This window comes from Barbus barbus (genome assembly GCF_936440315.1).
Source record: "Barbus barbus genome assembly, chromosome: 16".
Lineage (NCBI taxonomy): Eukaryota > Metazoa > Chordata > Actinopteri > Cypriniformes > Cyprinidae > Barbus > Barbus barbus.
Genome location: NC_136744.1, coordinates 22592040 through 22612304, shown reverse-complemented (window position 1 = coordinate 22612304; position 20265 = coordinate 22592040). Strand labels below are relative to the sequence as shown.

General features: G+C 37.1%; 3 protein-coding genes across 4 annotated transcripts in view; 2 read left to right on the top strand and 1 right to left on the bottom strand.

Annotated features, from left to right (window-relative positions):
• Window positions 1-2387: 2387 nt before the first annotated feature.
• Window positions 2388-5693, bottom strand: LOC306882344 (tetratricopeptide repeat protein 9A-like). Its single transcript, XM_079436898.1, has 3 exons — window positions 4917-5693; window positions 4383-4565; window positions 2388-3577 (listed from the first exon to the last, which is right to left on the bottom strand). The coding sequence occupies exons 1-3, from the start codon at window positions 5359-5361 to the stop codon at window positions 3495-3497; spliced, it is 711 nt and encodes a 236-aa protein (XP_079293024.1). The 5' UTR covers window positions 5362-5693; the 3' UTR covers window positions 2388-3494.
• A 6264-nt stretch (window positions 5694-11957) lies between these two features.
• Window positions 11958-19980, top strand: LOC306882093 (mediator of RNA polymerase II transcription subunit 6). Its single transcript, XM_079436555.1, has 8 exons — window positions 11958-12210; window positions 15647-15806; window positions 16007-16098; window positions 17073-17155; window positions 17243-17351; window positions 17457-17572; window positions 17673-17700; window positions 18311-19980. The coding sequence occupies exons 1-8, from the start codon at window positions 12189-12191 to the stop codon at window positions 18463-18465; spliced, it is 765 nt and encodes a 254-aa protein (XP_079292681.1). The 5' UTR covers window positions 11958-12188; the 3' UTR covers window positions 18466-19980.
• The window catches only part of LOC306882089 (pecanex-like protein 1), a 40384-nt gene continuing 39859 nt past the window's right edge, over window positions 19741-20265 (top strand). For both annotated transcript variants that reach the window (XM_079436548.1, XM_079436547.1), the window contains exon 1: window positions 19741-19980. In XM_079436548.1, the coding sequence (XP_079292674.1) occupies window positions 19828-19980 (153 nt within the window). In that variant the 5' untranslated portion in view covers window positions 19741-19827. The remainder of the gene's footprint in view (window positions 19981-20265) is intronic.

Genomic DNA, 20265 nt, shown 5'->3' with positions numbered 1-20265 from the left:
AAAACAATTTTATGCCATTTTGCTTCACAAAGTAATCGTATCTTGATTTAAGAATGTTTATACTGGAAAACAAGACAAAAATACTGAGAAAGAATATTGTTTATTGCAGTGTGGGGTCTAACAGTGCGTTTTGATAAGCTCTTCTTCAGTAAACTCTACTATTTACCACCAGGCATTATAAGCTATTGAATAAAAATACAATCCAGATGCTTCTTTAATGACCGGACTGTATTCTGAGTGATTTAGAAAAGTACAGGGTCTGCAGCTGAGATCTTGAAAGATATTTATCAGGACACTTTTTTTATTTGCAAATTTCTTTTTTTATTCATATTGAGTGTATTATCTCAGCTGTCCTGCTGCGCTGTATTGACTTCCTCTCTGTATGTACTGCACACACGTCTGCATGTTTATAGTAGATTTAGCTCTCTGAACATACCACTGAATTAGCTGGGGAACATTGGATGGTTTATTTCTGCTACTCATTGGCGATTTCAGGTTTTATTTTCCATACATAAATCAGATTGTACACCTTTAGAAGTGCTTTTTCCAGTCTCATGAATGTATAGTTCTGTCATACTTCTCATATTTATACCATTCGAGATCACTGATTGTTCTGTGGTTTTCACTGTAGCATGCAGCACATAGTCTTTCACAAATAATATGCTTGTTTAGTGACCTTAAAAACTATCAAAACCACCAGTCTTAAACATGGGGAAACGTCTTAAAGAGGAAAGTTAGAATTTATTGGCTTTACATTTTCTGCTCTACAATAATCAGGTATTATTGCAGTCTTCCGGTGTTTGTTAATGTGCAGTGTGAATGTGTGTGTGTGTGTGTGTGTGTGTGTGTTATGCATGCAAATCAGTGTAACTGATGGATTCCAAGGTGTATGTGCATTGAATTTTGTTGAAGATTTTTGAGAATGCATATTGAATTTGTTTCGCAATTTTTAGTGCAATATTTGTTATAAGTTTACACATTTATTTATTTAAATAATTTTTTATATTTTTCACATTTTTGTTAAGATAAAATTGATGGAGAAACATTTCTGTCTACATTTCTGAACATGTTCAGACATTCAAGGTGAGCATTCTTTTGCACATTTACAGCAGTGTTGTCCTCAGTCTCAGTCCAATCTTTCATCTCTACACTAGTGAAGAGGCCCTCTAGAGACAAAACAACATGTAGCGACAAAACACAAGTGCTTGTGTCTGTCTTCCTCTTTCTGTCACCTGAAACCATATTTTACACATACTTTTTCATGCACACGGCAAAATGAACTTGCAGTAGAATACAGAGTCCTGAAATCTGGCAAGAAAATTTGCCTGAGGATTTAAGAACTCTAATTTCATTTCATCTGGATGTGGAACAGGGGTGTTTTTTATGGCTTAAATGAATGTGTAGCCATCATCAGGAGCATTTGCTATCATTTATCAGCACAATCACTGTTGTCCTGAAGAGCAGGTGTTTTGGGTTCAGAAGCTGCTGCTATGAAACTTGTACTTGCACCCGTGCACATTAGACTTGTGTAAGAGCTCGATTAAAGTCCTGAAATGCGGAGATGTGGTGTTTTGTGACTGACTGTCTTAGGATAAGAGTACACAACTCTAGAAGATGATCACAGCAAGTAAATGAGACTAGACTGCTATTTTCCAAATGCATTTTCTATTTCATCTCTATTAATGTAAGCATTAAGACAAAACAAACCCATTATTTTTTTCATGCACTGCTTAATTTTGAGATTTTTAGCTATTATGCTTCCACAACATGTCTTGTTTCAAACTAGAAAGAAAACATCCAACACATTTTAGTGTTTCTTTTATTGCTTTATATATTTGCATCTAGATTTCCGTTTTGTATTTTAAACGCTGTTTTCTCAAAATGTGTTTTTTGGTCCTGCACTGAGCCAGAAATCTCTACTTTAGCACTTATGTAGACCAAACTTTTCCATTTTATTCCTTCATTCATTATAATAATTCATAATTATGTAACATTTTATTCCTAAAAACATGGTGAATTTATTTTCTGGCAGTGGACAGTATTTTCTGATTTCTGGAGCAATCCAAAGAAATATATGAAACAAGATAAGAATTTTGAACATAGCTTTATTTGATGTTCAGATTTCTGTTCGGGAATTGTATGCAAATCTATCCATATTTAATTTGATAATGCATCATTTGCATATTGAAGCATAACCTTTCATAAATCTAATACAAAACAGTTGTCTTAATGTACTGTGATTAGACACTTGATTAAATTTGACCTACTCTATTCACCATTTTTATTTAAATATTGGTTAATTAAAATATTTATATTTAAATATAATAATCATATATCTGGGATTTATTAAATGTGAGATTATTGTTTTGTAGTAATACAAACTCATTGGTCCACATTACTGCAAATTTAAGAAATACTGAATATTTGCTCAGCAATTTAATGAAATTTCATTCTTCTGTTACACACAGAGCATGACAGCTTCCCCATCTGTCTCCAAGAAAGATTTCTATGCAACCTCACCATAGCAACGAGAATGGAGCACAATATTGGACTGTTTTGTGTACCTACTGTTTAGCTGCAAGTAAAACCCATAATAAGCAGTGGAAATATAGATAGATAAAATATTTTCTCTGTCAAAATGAAAAGATTATCATCAAACTAGTATCTTCACTCCTAACCATCAGTAAGAATCAGAGATAAATCAACCCAGCATGAACAAAAAACACACTCCTACAAATAACAATGACCACAGTTTATTTTACTCCTACATGCTTTTGTATGTGTGTCAGACTGTGCTTGATTCACATGCTTACACTCATGTCCACTGAGTGTGTGTGTGTGTGTGTGTACACTTAAGCCCACTCTGTGCGTGTGAGATTTTTCCCACTGCGATTTGAATGTGGGTGTTAAGTGAAGAATAGGTTGTATATGATTGGCATCGTTTTCACTGCTAGTGACACTTAACTGCACTTCAAATGAAGGTGCTTCATGTTTTTCTAGCAAAACTGATTCGGAATTTCTAATGAAAACATCTTTGTCATGATCTGGAAACAATATGCGAATGAAAAAGCTGCAGCAATATGTAAACTATGTTTCACCAGCCACAAAATGATCTGAGGGTGTTCTGTGGAGCACAACTTCAGACCACAACCACTTTGAGAGACCTACATCTGTTAGTTTGTAGCTTAAATACAACCAAGGAATGAAAGCAAACATTTTGGCAGCACCAGTGTACTTCAAAAAGCATAATAAATGCCATTGAGATCCCTGGTGGTCTCCATCCCTGGTCTCCACAGTCTACAGCAGGGCACAGCACACCTGATTCAGCTCTTCAATCTGAGCCAGAGACTGTTTCTGACAGGACTGAGACAGGTGTGTTGACCCGCACTGGAATAAAGTCTTCCATGAAATGCCGAACCTCGTCCACAGAGAGCGCGATGAGGGAAGTGTGGGGTGTCCGCAGTGGAAAGCTATTCGAGCGGGAGCTGCTGTTTTTACGGATCTTCTGATTTCTCTCTCTGGGCATTTCGTCGAATCTTCATTTCCGTGAGCTGGATGTAGCGGATGACGTTTGTGTCTGTTCCACATGCATAGACAAAAAGGAAACAGCTGTTTTAACTGAAAAAACGCAGGCAGGAAGTGTAGTGAAAGATAAATCATTTAAGATTTGTGATTATTTATTATTAATTTATCAACACAATCACTGTTGTCCTGAAGAGCAGGTGTTTTGGGTTCAGAAGCTGCTTCTTGTACTTGCACCTGAACACATAAGACTTGTGTAAAAGCTCAAAAGAAGCCCTGAAATGCTGAGGTAGTGTTTTACGACTTAGTATAGAGTATAAAAGAAGATGATTTACACATAATACTGTATATTATCATCATATTGGCAAGTGAATAAGATTAGACTGGCATTTTCTAAAATCTTTTTCACTCGTTGTTTTTTGAGATGTTTGTTCTAACATGACCTCATTGGTCCACATTATTGCAAATGTAACATCAAGAAACACATCAGAACATCAGAAACACATCATTGCATTTGGTTTTTGTCAAACTTTTTTGAACCAAGGACCTCTTTCAATCGACCTCTTTTGATTGAATGCGTCTCCTCACTCTTAATCAACTTTGCAATTCTCAACAATATATCATACTAATATAGTATAATAATGTTGTGGCCCCTTCCAGCGCTTGGTTATATTCCAAGGCTAACATTTTTAAAGGAAACTCAATGAATAGGAAATATATTATGGAACCAAGGCCACTGGAAAAGTGAGCATTTGATGTTGCACTCTCATGGCTTTCCGTGGTTGTGCAGTGAGATTTGAGACAGACTTCCGGAGGTCCACGAACCCTAGTGTAGTGTGTGAGAGTTTGATCTGACTGACCTGTGGGCTGCTGTTTGTGTGACTCCTTCAGGTAGTGCAGGGCTTTATTGAAGTCTCCCAGATGATAATACGCCACACCAGAGCGATACAGGGCTTTAAAATTCTCGCCCTCCTTTCTCAAAACCTTCAGACAGTACTCTTTCACTCGTTCATAATTCACTAGCTCCATCTGCAACAGACATGCTACATGCAAACAGACAAAACGAATGGCACTAATGCAAAATTGATGATTCGGGTTTATGATACTTGTTTTTTTTTTTTTTTTTGCAGTTTAATAATCAAACGTATAATACCTGTAATCTAGAAAACCATGACGTCATTTTGCATGCAGAATTGAAGACATTCACTCACAGATTACTTTCTTTTAAGGCAAATTTAGGCTTGGAGGTACCAGCAGTTTGCCACTCAAACCCAGCACTAATTTGAATATAATGGTCTGCTTGCCTTGCATTCAGTCTTAACAGGTGGAATTCATAGAAAACAGACCTAAGTGCACTGAAAATCAAAGTGGTGAAACATGATGTGCGTTCCCACCTGCCAGGCTGTTGTAGCACTCCAGCTCCGCGTTCTCCACCGCGCCTTTCTGCTCGTCTGTCAGGCTGGACTTGCTGATGCTGGTCAGGACGGTGGAGGGAGACTTGCTGGTGTCAGGGTCCCCCAGCACGCGACACAGTCCCTTCATTTCCAGCAGCGCGCGGTGGTACTTGCCAATGGCCTCGCGGTATTTTTTATCCTTGTAGCACTGCGTGCCCTGCGTCTTGAAGTCCAGGGCTCGTTTGACCAGGTCCGCCGGCTCGTTTTGGGGTTTCACCATCATCGTACCGCTCTGATGGGGCGCGTACTGCGGGTAGCGCGAGTCTCCGCGGCTCCGTCCACCGGGAGGCTGCGTGACGGTGGAGTTCGCGCTGCCGCTCATGACGCTCATCGTGCCGTTTCCCTTGCGTATCATTCCTTCAAACCTGCCCTGCTCCACGCTCATCCAACCGATTCGATAATTCCCTAAAACTCGCGTTTCCGAGGTTCGTTCGTTGCCTCTTTGCGCGTTTACATGCCCGCGTGACGAGTACGTCTTCACGGTACTGTTTTAAAGATGGATTCCCGGATGATTCACAGACACAATACTGTGAATTTTTCCTATTTTTCGCCGCGTCTCTCTCTTTTTTCAGCAGTCTAGCGGAACGGACAGGGATCGGCACGTCTTGCTCTCACCAAATGACTCAAAAGGGAGTGAGCGAGCGTGCGCATGAAGCCACAGCTCGCGCTGCCCTTAAGAAATGCGGTCATCACAGATGGAGCGCGATAACCGGTCTGTCAGCCCCCCTGCGCGAGCTCGCGTTTCCATTGAAATCCAGCTGAGCGCAACTCTTAACAAACGCATTTCACTTTCTTAAATGATGATTTCGTGTGACGTGATTTCTGCCCCCAGAACACTTAAGAGAAAAACAGCTGCTGTTGGACACTGAAAAGAGCTGTTTACAGTTTTATTCTCTTACTTTGATCTTCCCTTGATTCACCTGTTCTTCTCTCTTTCATTATGCTCACAACAAAGTTATTGTCAACCCACATTCATTTAATTAAGAATAATATGGTGGATATCTGCGTAATGGAATGAATCACTTTGGGAAACGTCATGTTTGTCCCACAGGTGTGTGTGTGTGTGTGTTGTAAGCGGGTGGCTGGTACAGTTGTTGTGTCTGGGTGTGTCGTGATTGCGGTAAATCGTGCTGGGTGGGGAGTTCTGCTTTGCTCAGTCTGTTATTTTTATACTCTCAAACACATGCATGTCATTTGCACATAAGCTAGTTCGATCTGGCTGATAAAATACAAGTGCATTCTTTCTTTCTTTTCTTGTCCAGTATTTTTCTTCTACTCTCTGACGTTTTTAAGTTTTTTTAAATTATTTTTCCACCTATTTTTTTTCACAACTATAATTCTCTTGACTGCTGATTGAAAGTTTCACAAATGTCAAATGCTATCACTTTAACTCAGCTTCTAAACATTTTTTTTGACTGCATGGGTGATGGTTGATATTACTTAAATATTTATATTAATATATATAAATATTCATATTAGTTTTAAATACATAGTATATAGCCTAGTAACTGGCAGAATCCTGTTCTACATTTGCTGATCAATATGTTTTAATAAAACACAGTCTTTTCAGTGCATATCTATATGTGCATATATTTATTATTACTTTGGGGAATATATGTTACATATACTCCTACTACTTGTTTCACTTCTGTTTCAGTTTTTATAACCATGTGTATAAAGTTGTTGTTTTTTTAGCATGTGTGTTTGACTCTATTTTTTCAGGATTACTGTTAAACTAATGTAGTTTGATTTTTATTTGTTATCTATTTTAATTTTAGTTAAAGTTGGAGTAATGTTTGTCATTTTATTAGTTTTTTATTATGTCTGTATAGGTTTTTTATTACATTTTAGTTTTTATTTAATTTGAGTTATTTTAGTACTTCAACAAACTACATGGAAATGAAAGAAAATTGAATTTATAAATGTGTATATATGTGTGTGATTTTACATACACATATTATGTAGTTGTTTTGGTGTTTGTCTTACTGTTATGTTATGTTAGAATCATTATTATACTCTTATACCTTTTGTTCTTAAATGTTTTGAATAGTTTTTAGCTTTATTTTTAGTTTTCATTTAAATGTTAAGTTATGGTATTTTGTTGTATGCATTTGTCATTTTTAATTAATTTCTTTATTTATTTTTTTAAATGTGTATATATAGTTTTTATAATGTTTTAGCTTTTAGTTTTGGATCTGTTTTAGTTGTTTTAATACTACAATTGATAGCTTCTGTTGTCCTAATTTGTAAGTCGCTTTGGATAAAAGTGTCTGCTAAATGACTAAATAATAAAATAATAATAATATACTGTATGTTACCAAAACATGGCAGGTTAGTGTAGTTTGTGACTTTATATATTAGTTATAGACTTATAATTGCTCCTAATACCCTTCTTTTGATTAGTTAAAAAAAAGTGTTCTAAAAACTTTCTGAGGATAATAAATTAATTTATCATGGTCCTAAAATAATTTTTGGAAAAAAAAAGTTGCCATAATGGTAAATTTCTCAGAGGGTAATTAGAGCACAGTTTGTCCTGTCCTGGCAAAGCTATGATTGTAAAATGCTGGGTTTGTACATAGAGTAGTCAGGACTTTACTTATTTTTTTCGTCACATTCACATATTCTTTAGAAATTCTGTTTAGGCAAAGATTATTTTTCCAAACTAAGAAAATGTTGTTAAAGCCAGGTCTTAGGTCAGGTGTTGTTTTCCCCTTGTTTATGTATGTGTGTATTTATTTATTTTGAAGTAGCCTAACTATATTTTGTGGTCTTTCTTCCATGTGGTTTGTATTGAGAATATTACACTTGACTTGACTGAAACAAACTTGCTAAAGGAAGTATATTGACATCTCTTGGTAGGTTAAAGGGATAGTTCACCCAAAAATGAAAATTCTGTCATTAATTACTCACCCTCATGCATGTTGTTCCAGACCCGTGAGACCTCTGTTCATCTCAAATTAAGATATTTTTGATGAAATCCGAGAGCCCACTAACGCTACATAGACAGCAATGCAAGTGAAATGTTTCCAGGCCCAGGAAACGTAGTAACGATATTGTTAAAATAGTCCATGTGACATCAGTGGTTCAACCGTAATTTTACAAAGCAGCTAGAATACTTTTTGTGCGCAAAGAAAAAAAAATAAAGACTATTCTTTATTGAACTATTATATTATATTATATTATTATATTTAACTATTCTTCTCCTCCAAATCACGTCTTCCTCTATTATCCCTGAACGTAAACAATGTATGCATGTAATGCTGCTGATGTTAAATACGCATGCGCCACGCCTTGTTTGCATGCAAAGAAATGTAAGTGCATGCTTCATGTTACTCTCTATAATGGTGCCCTAGGGTGACGCAAAGTAGAGGAATTCTTGAATAAAGTTGTTGGTTTTTTTTTGTGCACAAAACGTATTCTCGCTGCTTCGTAAAAAATTGCGGTTGAACCACTGATGTCACATGGACTATTTTAACGATGTCCTTACTGGTCTGGGAACATTTCACTTGCATTGCTGTCCATGCAGGGTCAGAGAGCGCTCAGTTTTCATTAAAATTAACTTAATTTGTGTTCCAAAGTTGAACGGAGGTCGTATGGGTTTGGAACTACATGAGGGTGAGTAATTAATGACAGAATTTGTATTTTTTGGGTGAACTAACCCTTTAAAGATTAGTGGCATTTGAGCTTGACTGGCGTTGGGGTTGTAGAGTTTGACTGTGGCTCATGTAGATGTGGAATGTAATAGACCTTTTCTGGATTTTATTGGTATAATCCTGTTTTTTCTCTGCAGGCATTATGTGGTGTTTTCCGCTGCACTGCACTCATAGGATATTCTTGCAGAATTCTGCCTGCAGGGAGTCTGTAGGGTATTTGTCCCATCTGATGAATTCTTCTGTAGCGATGATGTTCCAACCAATGTAGTTTTAATTAGGTCCAGAGGCATCTTTCCTAATTCTTGCTTTTATGGTCATGTTGACTATGGCCTACATTATTAAGAATATAATTATTTTTGTATTAACTGAACTCTTTTAAAATCTAAAATGTTGTACATTATTGTGTGTGTATGACTGAACACTTGTAAACATAGCAAGACTGATATAAGACTGATCTTAGTGAGATCCCGAGGGCTACTTGCTTACTTGTATAAACGTAGCCTTTATGTTAAGAATGTGTCATAAGAATTAGCCTGACTATTTTATGCATGTTTGCATATATATATATATATATATATATATATATATAGGCTACAGTGACATTTGAAAGACAAGATTTTGCCAGAATTTTCTATACAAATGAGAAACATTATATTTGTACGGTGGCCGAGAGAGCTCAACGCGCTGCAACTTCAGAAAACACATGCAAATGGAAAAAGCACCAGCAAATCAAGAAATCATCTTCATCAGTTTGACAGCAGGTGGTGCAAATGCTCACAACACAAACAAATAAAGAAACACACTGCAAATGCTCACAATGCAACCAAATACATTTTATTTGCAGTGCGTTTCTTTGTTTGGTTGTGTTGTGAGCATTTGCAGCATGTGCGTTGTAAAATTGAGGAAGTAATTTCTTAATTTGCAGGTGTTTTTTCTATTTGCAGTGCGTTGAGCTCTCTCTGCCATCGTATATTTGGATATTTTGACCCAGACCCCAGTAAGGATGAGTAGCATTAAAGTAAGGATGGGTAGCATTACATCTACAACTATCATTGTTGACATTGGAGCTCCTCAAGGCTGCATCCTCAGTCCTTTTCTTTATACACTGTACAGCAATGACTGTCTCAGTCCCTCTCTGATTATGAGATATTTCAAATACTCGGATGATACAGCCATACTCGCCCTCCTTAACGTAGAGGACTCAGTTACAGCATATCGTCAATCTGTTGCTTATTTCACTCAATGGGGTACAGACAACCATCTTCTTCTCAATGTTACTAAAAACAAAGGAATTGATTTTTGATACACGGCACAAATTTTCTACTTCTCGCTGTTCTATATTCATCCATGTCCAGTCAGTAGAAATTGTTGACAGTTTTAGGTACCTTGGCATTATCTTAGACAACAAACTAAGTTTTGGCCATCATGTCACGGACATTCATAGACGCTGTCAACAAGGACTTCTGGTCATACGTTCTTTTCAGTGAAACCATATTTTTTGCTTCTTTTGTATCGCAGTATCATCGAATCGGGTATTCTGTTTTGTGCCACTTGCTATTTTACCATGCTCTCTTGCACAAACAGAAATAAGCTTTATAGAATCACTAATACCTCTTCAAACATAATTGGTCTTTCTACTCCTAATTTGTCAGTTCTTATTGATACTGCCATCATTCGCAGGGCAAAAACTATAATAGGTAACCCTAGTCATCCTCTAAATGTATGTTTTACTCTTCTTCCATCAGGTCGTAGATACAAACAGTTACCCCAAAAGAAAGCACGTTTGGGGAAAAGTTTTGTACCCTCTGCTATTAGAATGTGAAATTCACAGAAACTGGGGAGTGTGTAATTTTTAAAGTTATATTGTTTTGTTGGTGCTACTACCTTCTGGGTAATATACATGTAGCTGGTGCAGTATACGTGTATCATGTGCACTGACTCTGTTGTATTTGTATTATATGTGTGTATCACTTATGTGTGTATTATGTGTACTACAGCTCGGGTATAGTCTGTGGAAACTAGTTTCCTCTTTCTTGGGGACAATAAAGAATGACTCTGAATCTGAAAAAGGAAAATGTCTAATTATAAATTTAATTATTTTCTTAAGCAAATTTTACATTCACAAATGCAAATTCTCAAATTGTAAACCTGTCTTTGTGTTTTTTAAGGGTTTCTTTTGACTACTACAGGGAGAAGGGTCCGTGGTGCTTAAACGATTAAAACTAATTTAGTACAATAACGAACAGGGTCCTGCAAGTCATCTGTAGGAGAAAAAGACTAGACCTGCAAATCTGTGGCTACAGAACAGCAGAATATGTTTCTCGTGAAGCGTTTTCCTCCCATAGAAAACCATAAACACTTAATATGGCTAAATGTATTAAGATAATGCTATTAAAATATCAAATAATATATAATATAATGAATATGTATATAGTATTTTCCTCCCATACCGCAACACGTGGGATAATGTGGCATAATGGACTAAGATGATAAAGAGCAAACTCAATATGCTCCTCATTATTATTAAAATATAGCTAACTAATGTACAGGCAGGTGAGAGCCCAGAATAAATGCAACATGCAAAGTTTCACGTTAAGCGTTTTTCCAAATAGAATAAACGGTCTACAGCTCTTTTATATCATTGTCTTTGTCCATTAAGCTATATTACGTGTTTTATTTAAAATAATTTTCTATGGGAGGAACGTGCAATTTAACGCATTGCGTCCTTTTAAGATCACTTAATGCATTTCATAATGCACGTTCATATCTGCTGGTCTATCTGTGTCAACAAGACTTACAGGCTAATGAATTGTCTTTATCATCTTCTCAAAGACTACAGAATACCCTTAAGTTCCTTTAAATTCGTTTTAACAGCGTCTTGTCTCCATGGCAACACTCACGATTGGCCTGTCAATCATCTTGTCACATCCTCCACATTTAATTTAATTTAACTTCCTACCGTGTTAGAGAGAAAAGAAGTAGCTGGTTGATCTGCCAGTCGCGGGTCTTTCATGCGGAGAACTCTGCTCATATATCTTCTGCATAATGATGCATTTAAAAGTTAACGATCAAATGGGTGTTTATAAAAGTTCACATTGCGGTTGCAGATGAAATATAACACGGATAACAATAAATAAATATTTTTTTTTACCAAGTTTTAATGTTGATTATTAGTAACTCAAACCCCTTTTTGCAAACCTCTTTACCTAACTGTCGATCACGTGCATCCGCCACGTTTGTAGTTTTTCTAACGCGTTTTATTCGTGTTTGTAGTTCTGGACCGAATCCTTCGCCAAAGCGCAATGGATTGTGGGCAATTTCAGCCAATAGAATGCAAAATCGACCTGAAATAGTAGACCATCCGGGGACTTTTGGCATACTCTTTTCAACATACTATGCTTTGGGACACACTTATTGTAATCTCACATACTATTTAGGATGGATCGTATGAACATTGGGACGCAGGGCTAGTCTGCGGCTACAGGTTGGCGTAATTAAAAGGGAAGCGTCACAGAGCGTCGACAGTTATTGTGTCATCAGCCTGCGTCAGAGTGCGAAGATGGCGTCGGTGGATTTAAGAGGTAGTTTGTTGATTTCGCGAATTAATTAGCAGATAGTTTATTTTCTTTGACAGCTTTATTCCTAGCAAATCCCATTCGCCTTCACGTTGAAATGCTGTATAAGAAATTAAAAATAGTTTAACAGAATCCAGGCTTTGTCCGGCCAACATAATCACTTTGCTATTTAGCATTGTCGCTAGTTTGTTTTTGTTGGAGGCGCGCAGTATTATCTTGATTTTCTACGGTTTATTTTATTGTTTGTTTGTTTTTTCCCTTGACGGAAGTATTCTTATTCGAATATGATTTTTAGGGCCCAAGCCAGTAAGGCGCAGGGCCCTATTGTTCTTCTAAGGATTATTATTATTTTTTTTTTTTTTTTTTTTTTTTTTTTTTTTTTTTTTTTTTCAATCATCCGGGCACTTTTGGGGGCCTTAACGTGCCCGAAAACTCTCGAAAATTGGCACGCACGTTGGAACCTGCGGCCATTAGGACGCCGCTGAGGCTGGGACCCGGGCGTGGCACAGGGGCTCTACGGCGCCCCCTGGAAAATTGTCAGAAAGCTTGATGTATAGCTCACACATACTTGCACGTATTCATATGAAACTCGGTACACATATAGAACTCATTGAGCCGAACAACTTCCGCGCAGCATGTCATAGGCTCCGCCCAACAGGAAGTCGGCTATTCAGGGCTGTTTAAAAAGCGCATGCTCTGGAATTTGATATACTCCTCTGAGGATTTCCATACGATTGCCACCAAACTCGGTGAACATGATCTCAAGACATTGGGGACGCTAAATTGCGAAGATATTTTTGATATGTCGAACGGTTTGCCCGTGGCGAGGCGATGAAGTTATGGCGAAAAATGAGACCCAGGAAATGCCTAATAACGTCCACATACATTGTATGATGTTGATCAAACTCCAGTGGTTTGTTCGTTGTATGATGCCGATCGGATAGATGTGACTATTATGACTGAAAGTTATAGCGCCACCAACTGGCTGCAGGAAGTGTGTCGTTTTCAAAATTATTTGAATTCAGCATCTTATTTTTACTCGATTTGCTTCAAACTTCACCAGAATAATGTCAAAACACGGCCGATGTAAAACTGTGAAGGGAATATTGATATCTAAAATTATGTTGCCATGGCAACGTGTCAAAGTTGAAAATTCGTTTCTGGTGATTTTGAGGCAGATAACATGTTTAGAATGTCATGAAACTCAACACACATATCAGTATTAATGATAGTTAGACACTGGAAAAACCTCATAAACGGGCGTGGAAGAGGCACTCTATAGCGCCACCTTTTGTCAAAAATGGGGGGGTTAGTTTTAGCTACAGACACCAAACTCGGTACATAAATTGTTCTTATTAATCCGGACAACTTTCTAATTTACAGTCATTAGCTACGACCAACAGGACGTCGGCTATATTTATTTTAATGTGGGTTTTTTTTTAAAACGGGCTGTAAACAAATTCATACTCCTCAAAGCAGAAACACGTAAATCACACCAAACATTTTTTCTCATGATGCCAAAATACTGAAGATGCTAAATTGCGGACGGATTTAGGATATCTTGAACGATGATTTAATGGCAATTTATTAAAGTTACAGTAAAAAAGAGATTTTTTTTTTTTTTTTATCTTTTAAGAGCAGCTTCCAAACACTTCATAAAAAATTACATACACAGAACAATACAGTCTGAGGATATGTGATTAATTTCATGAATTTACAATACACTATGCAGAGGAGAAAATTTAAAAACTATCAGACAGTTGTTACAATGCTTCTATGAGTGAGAGTTCCCTGTCAGCCTGCAGCTGAGTGAGGGGGTGGGGGTGGGGTGTGAGTGACTGTGTGAGTGACTGTGTGGATTGAGGAGCTGGGTGAGAGAGAGAAAGAGAGAGAGGGTCTGTTTTTTTTAAATCTTTAAAAAATGCTTATAAAGCATTAAAGGTTTTCATAACACTTTATAATTAAGTCTCAATTGTTAACAGTAGGGAATGCATTAATTAACATGAACTAACAATGAAAAATATAATTTTTTACAGCATGTTAATTCTTCATTGATAGTATGAACTTACAATGAACTAACAATGAACAAAATATTTTTAATGTTAGAAAAATAGTCATGTTCAAAAGAGAAACTTTAAAATTTAATAATATATTAACACATTTTGGAATTAATATTGATCAACATTAAATGGAATATAATTATTAATGATTATATATATATAATGATAGCTACAGACACCAAACTTGGTACATAAATTGTTCACATTAAGCCGGACAACTTTCTAATTTACAGACATTAGCTACGACCAACAGGAAGTCGGCTTTTTTTTTTTTATGTGTTTTTTTTTTTCAAAACGGGCTGTAAACAAATTCATACACCTCCAAGCAGAAACCACAAATTCACACCAAACACAGAACAAGACAGTCTGAGGATATGTGATTAATTCCATGAATTTACAGTACACTATGGCGAGAAGAAAATTTTAAAACTTATCAGAGATCTCCTGTCACTGTGCTTCTAATGTGTGCGGTAGGTGACTGGGTGAGTGACTGACTGTGTGAGTTCAGTGAGTGTGGAGGGGGAGAGAGAGAGAGAGAGAGAGAGAGAGAGAGAGAGAGAGAGAGAGTCTGTTTAAACTTCTCAATAAAATCCTTAAAAAATGCTTAAAGCATTAAAGGTTTTGATAACACTTTATAATTGAGTCTCATTTGTTAACAGTAGGGAATGCATTAATTAACATGAACTAACAATGAAAAATATATTTTTTAAAGCATGTTAATTCTTCATTGATAGTATGAACTTACAATGAGCTAACAATGAACATAATATTTTTAATATTAGAAAAATAGTCATGTTCAAAAGATAAAACTTTAAAATTTAATATATTAACACATTTTGGAATTGATTTTAAACATTAAAACATTGATTTCAACATTAAATGGTATATATTTATTAATGATGTAAATTAACAACAGTTAAATAATGTTGTTTTTTAACATTGGTTAATTCACAAATAACATTAAATATTAACAATATATTTTTTACTTTATTCATTTGTGTTAGAAAAAATTATTCATTTTAGTTAATGGAAAAATAAATCATTAAAAAATGCTTATAAATCATTAAAACCTTTGGTAACTATAATAATTTCTCATTTGTTAGCATTAGTAAATGCATTAACTAACATCAACTACCAATGAAAAATATATTTTCATAGAATTTAAAGTTTTATATGTTGTTCTGTGTGTGTGTGTTTCACAGAGTTGATGGTTTGGATTAACCCTTTAATTGCCGTATCCCTTAAAACCAAACTGCCAGAGGGTTACTGTGATGCTTGTGCTCGCTGGGCACCGTTTTATCGATGCCACCGGGGTGGCGTATGCTGACGGCTTGGGCCCGTCATCGCTGCTCGCAGCTATATTTTTGTTTTGTGTTTGTCAGATAATTTGCTGGGCATCTCGTGGGTGGACAGTGGCTGGGTGCCCATCCTGAACCCCAGCAATGTACTGGAGTATTTCTCCGAGAGGAGCAATCCCTTCTACGATCGCACCTGCAACAACGAGGTGGTCAAAATGCAGAGATTAACCCTGGATCACCTCAAGTAAGCACTGCTCTATGCCATTAAAACTGTTATTCATACAGCTTATGTACACTCTTAGTCATGTCGGGTATATTTGTATACATGTATTATACCTGAATGTGTGTTTAATTTGCTGTCATTACTGATTGTTTTATTTCCTATAGGATTAAAATAGGTAGAGCTGTGTTGTTTGTGTCTGAATGTGTTTTCTATGTTTGTAGTCAGATGGTGGGTGTGGAATATATTTTGCTTCACGCTCAGGAGCCGATTCTGTACATCATCAGAAAACAGCAGAGACAGTCACCAACACAAGGTGAGTTTCTGCACTACTGTTCAGTTTATGCTGTCTGTGTTGCTGTTTTTGCTTTTAATATTGTAATTTAAGAATATTGTTTGTTTGGTGCTTGCATTGTATTTTCAGAAGATGTTTTTTTTGTATCAGTTGCACTGTTGACAGACTTGTAATCCAGATCAAGTAAAGTTTAAAATGATACTTAAAACAAACGACAATGTTTGGTACAGTTTCAAAGCCATTTAAACAGTACATGTTGTTGTTAGGGTCATTGATTATGATGATAATAATAATACATTTATTATATTTAACTGGTTTAGCTTTCTAAATCATTAGTGTCAATGTAATGTGGACTGATACTAAATAATTTTGAGTCCTTTTTAAAGTCCTGGTACAAATCAATGTATCTTTTTTGTTCTGTTTAAGATGGACACTGTAAAGGTTCAAGCTCTTAATTCTGCTCTCAAAGTGCACCAGAATGACAAAAAGGACAATGATACAATTTCAAAACATTTCAAACATAGGATGTTTTTGCAGTATATTTGAAAAAAATAAATCTGTTTGTGTTTTGCTTGAAGACTGTCTATACATTTGAACATTTAATAGATTAATTGCTTCTGCTAATCACTAATGCAACAAGTTTCGATCTGTGTGGCTGTTGTGCTTATGTTACATCTTTGTTCTGGAGTCACCGTTTGTGTTAATTTATATTGAGAGATTGAATTGCAAGAGCATTTTAGGTTTCAGAGGTTGTTACATTTTATATTACTTATTATTATTATTATTAGTAGTAGTAGTAGTAGTAGTAGTAGTAGTAGTATTTTTACAATACTATTTTTTGAATTCTGAAAGACCAGGAATGTTCTTTATCACAATAAATGGGGTGCTTTTTGTTGACTTTACATTCAACATGCTGACATTAAATTTTTTTGTAGAATACAGAACATTAAAATCTTTTTGTATGGTCCGTTTCCCTTGCTGTTCTTTTCCTGCAGTGATCCCTCTTGCTGACTACTATATCATAGCTGGAGTGGTGTATCAAGCGCCTGACCTCGGATCAGTCATCAGTTCCAGAGTGGTGCGTTTATAACCCTAGAACAATCTCTCTAACCCTTTCCTCTATTTCTCTGAACATTAATATTTTGTTTGTTTTGATGTGTCCTAGCTCTCAGCGGTTCATGGGATTCAGTCTGCGTTTGATGAGGCGATGTCTTTCTGCAGGTACCACCCGTCCAAAGGGTACTGGTGGCACTTTAAAGACCAGGAGGAGAGAGGTGAGAACACACACACACAGACACACAGACAGGAAACATCTCTCAACAAGTACAACTGTACCTGTCAGAAGTGCTAAAATTGTGTTGTGTATGTGTTATTTATAGAAAGGGTAAAGCCTAAATCTAAGCGGAAGGAGGAACCAAGTTCTTTGTTCCAAAGGCAGAGAGTTGACACACTGCTACTGGATCTGCGCAATAAATTTCCCCCAACTTTCTATCAGGTATTGCTAATATACACAAAATATTTCTAACAGGTTTCCTAATGTTGTTTTAATTAGAGCATAATATTCTATTAAAATTCTAATTTTATGTCTATTTCAGACCAAACCAGGAGAGAAGCCTGTCCCAGGTATGCAAATACTTGACTCGGACTCATCTTATCACACGCTACAATAGGGCTGTGCAATTACTCACATGAGATTGTCATTCGAATCGCATCTCTTCAGTAAAGCCGGTTCTGTGATTAGTAGTAAATCTCCTTCACGTGCTTTCAGATGGAGCGGCATTTAATACACAGAGCTGTAATTCACTGACAAGCTACGCAATATCGCGCTCATTATCGCAGGCAATTCATCAATCACAGAACCGGCTTTAGTGATGAGATGCAAATGACAATCGCATGCGATTAATTGCACAGCCCTACACTACAGATGAAAATTTGTCAGATTTGCTGTAGATGGTATGGATTATGCATAATGAACAATGCATTTATTGTGTACATGTCTCTACATCATACTTGCATTTAAAAATATGTGAGTGTAATTACATCTGTAATTCATATATTTGAAAAAGCAGCATAATATAGTATTGTTTACATGTGGTTTGATTGAAGACCCACTATCCATTGGAAAATTTAACTGATTAAATGCTTTCATTACTAATATAGAAGAAAAGAAAAGCTTTGTAGACATTAAAAGTATCCTGCACTCAGTAAATAAACTCTCACTCTCTGTCCATAGTGGAGGTAAAGAAAGAACCAGAAGTGCCGGTTGAGACAGTGAAGCCTCCAGAAGAGCGAGAGACGAAACCTCCCGCCCCTCCTGGCCCTCCTCGGCCAGCTCCACAAACTACACCCAACAAACCACCTCCTGAGAAGCGTGCACGCCTGCAGTGACGCACATGCTGGTCAGCCACAAACAACTTTAATGCTGCAGCACTTCTGTGGACATTTCTCTGCACCAGCTAACCAAGGGTGGACTGTTACGGTTATTGTATATAAATGCAGTTTCTTCATAATTTAATAGTTTTTGTAATAAGGGAACTGAAATGTCTGTATTTCATCTTAATGTCATTTTCATATTTCAGTGTTGCTGAGCCATTCTATCACTCACAGTAAAAATACACGTTTTCTAAAACCTGTCTTTTTCTGATTAAAAATGTTTGTCCTTGATTCAGTAATTCTGTAATGATTTACATAGATTTGATTGTGGTCTTCAAATGTGACCCTGGACCATAAAACCAGTCATAAGTAGCATGGGTATATTTGTAGCAATAGCCAACGATACACTGCAAGGGTCAAAATGACAGATTTTTCTTTTATGCCAAAAATAATAAGATCATGTTCCATGAAGATATTTAGTAAATTTTCTACCATAACTATATCAAAACTTAATTTTTGATTGTAATATGCGTTGCTGAGAACTTTATTTGGACAACTTTAAAGGCGATTTAGTCAATATTTTTTATTTTTTTGCACCCTCAGATTCCATATTTTCAAATAGCTTTATCTCAGCCAAATATAGTCCTATCCTAACAAACCATGCATCAATGGAAAGCTTATTTATTCAGATTTCAGATGATGTATATACATCTCAATTTTAAAAATGACTATTGAGGCTGGTTTTGTGGTCCATGGTCACAAATGGAGATGATGCAGTGCGCAGCGCCCTCTTGTGTTCAGATGGGTGGGCGCATCTTTTGCGCTGCTGCGTGAATGTGAACAGCGCTCTGTTCTAGTACTCTAACACAGACCCATAGCCAGCAGACGTGTTCTGAGGAGAATTCCGTTTTATTCATATAACCGTGACAATTAGCTCGACCCAAATACTGCCAGTCCTGGCCTAATTTATTCCGCCTGTAAAATACATAACGGTACGATAGATCTCTATCTTTTAAAATATTTCCAAGATATTTTTCGTGTACCAGCAAACTGACTAAGAGGATCTCGAGAGGGATTGGTTTATTTAAATAAGTTGCAAAAAAAAAAAAAAAAATCACAGTATCGCCCCAGGTGTTTTTGTTCGTCGATACTTGCGTTCGCCGCGCGGTGGCGCTGCAGAATAACTCGCATCTGTAGCATGCGCAGCACCACTCTCTGCGCGAGCTGCACGCGAACTGCTGGGTGCGCGCAGAGCACGATGGGACGGGAAGCGCAGCGCTGGAGGACCACAGAGAAGAAGATGGCTGCGACGGGGCTCGGCGGGCCAGCGCTGTACCTCCTGATCCGAGACGGCTAGAGAGGGGATAGGGGGTAAATATGGGGTCGCAGACCCTCCAAATCCTGCGACAGGGCGTGTGGGCGTCGGTGACGGGAGGATGGTACTACGACCCCCACCAGAACACCTTCGTGAACGCACTTCACCTTTACCTGTGGCTGCTGCTGCTCTGCCTCCCGTTCACGCTCTACATGGTGAGAGATGCAGCCGTCGGTTTCCCTCTCCATCCTTCAGTCGTTATCAGCCCATCTCTGTCTTTTCCTCATTTTTACCCATCTCTCCATCCCCCCTCTCTCTGTCATCCTTGTTCTTCCAGCTCATCTCTCTATTTCCAGTACACACAGGCTATATGTCTCTTCCCAATTTCTTTTCATCTCTCTTACGGTGTTACCGTGGTCACGGAAAACCTAGAAATATCAGGAAATTATAAAACTGTGATTTCCAGACTTGGAAATGTCAAGGAAATATGTATGCTGTGT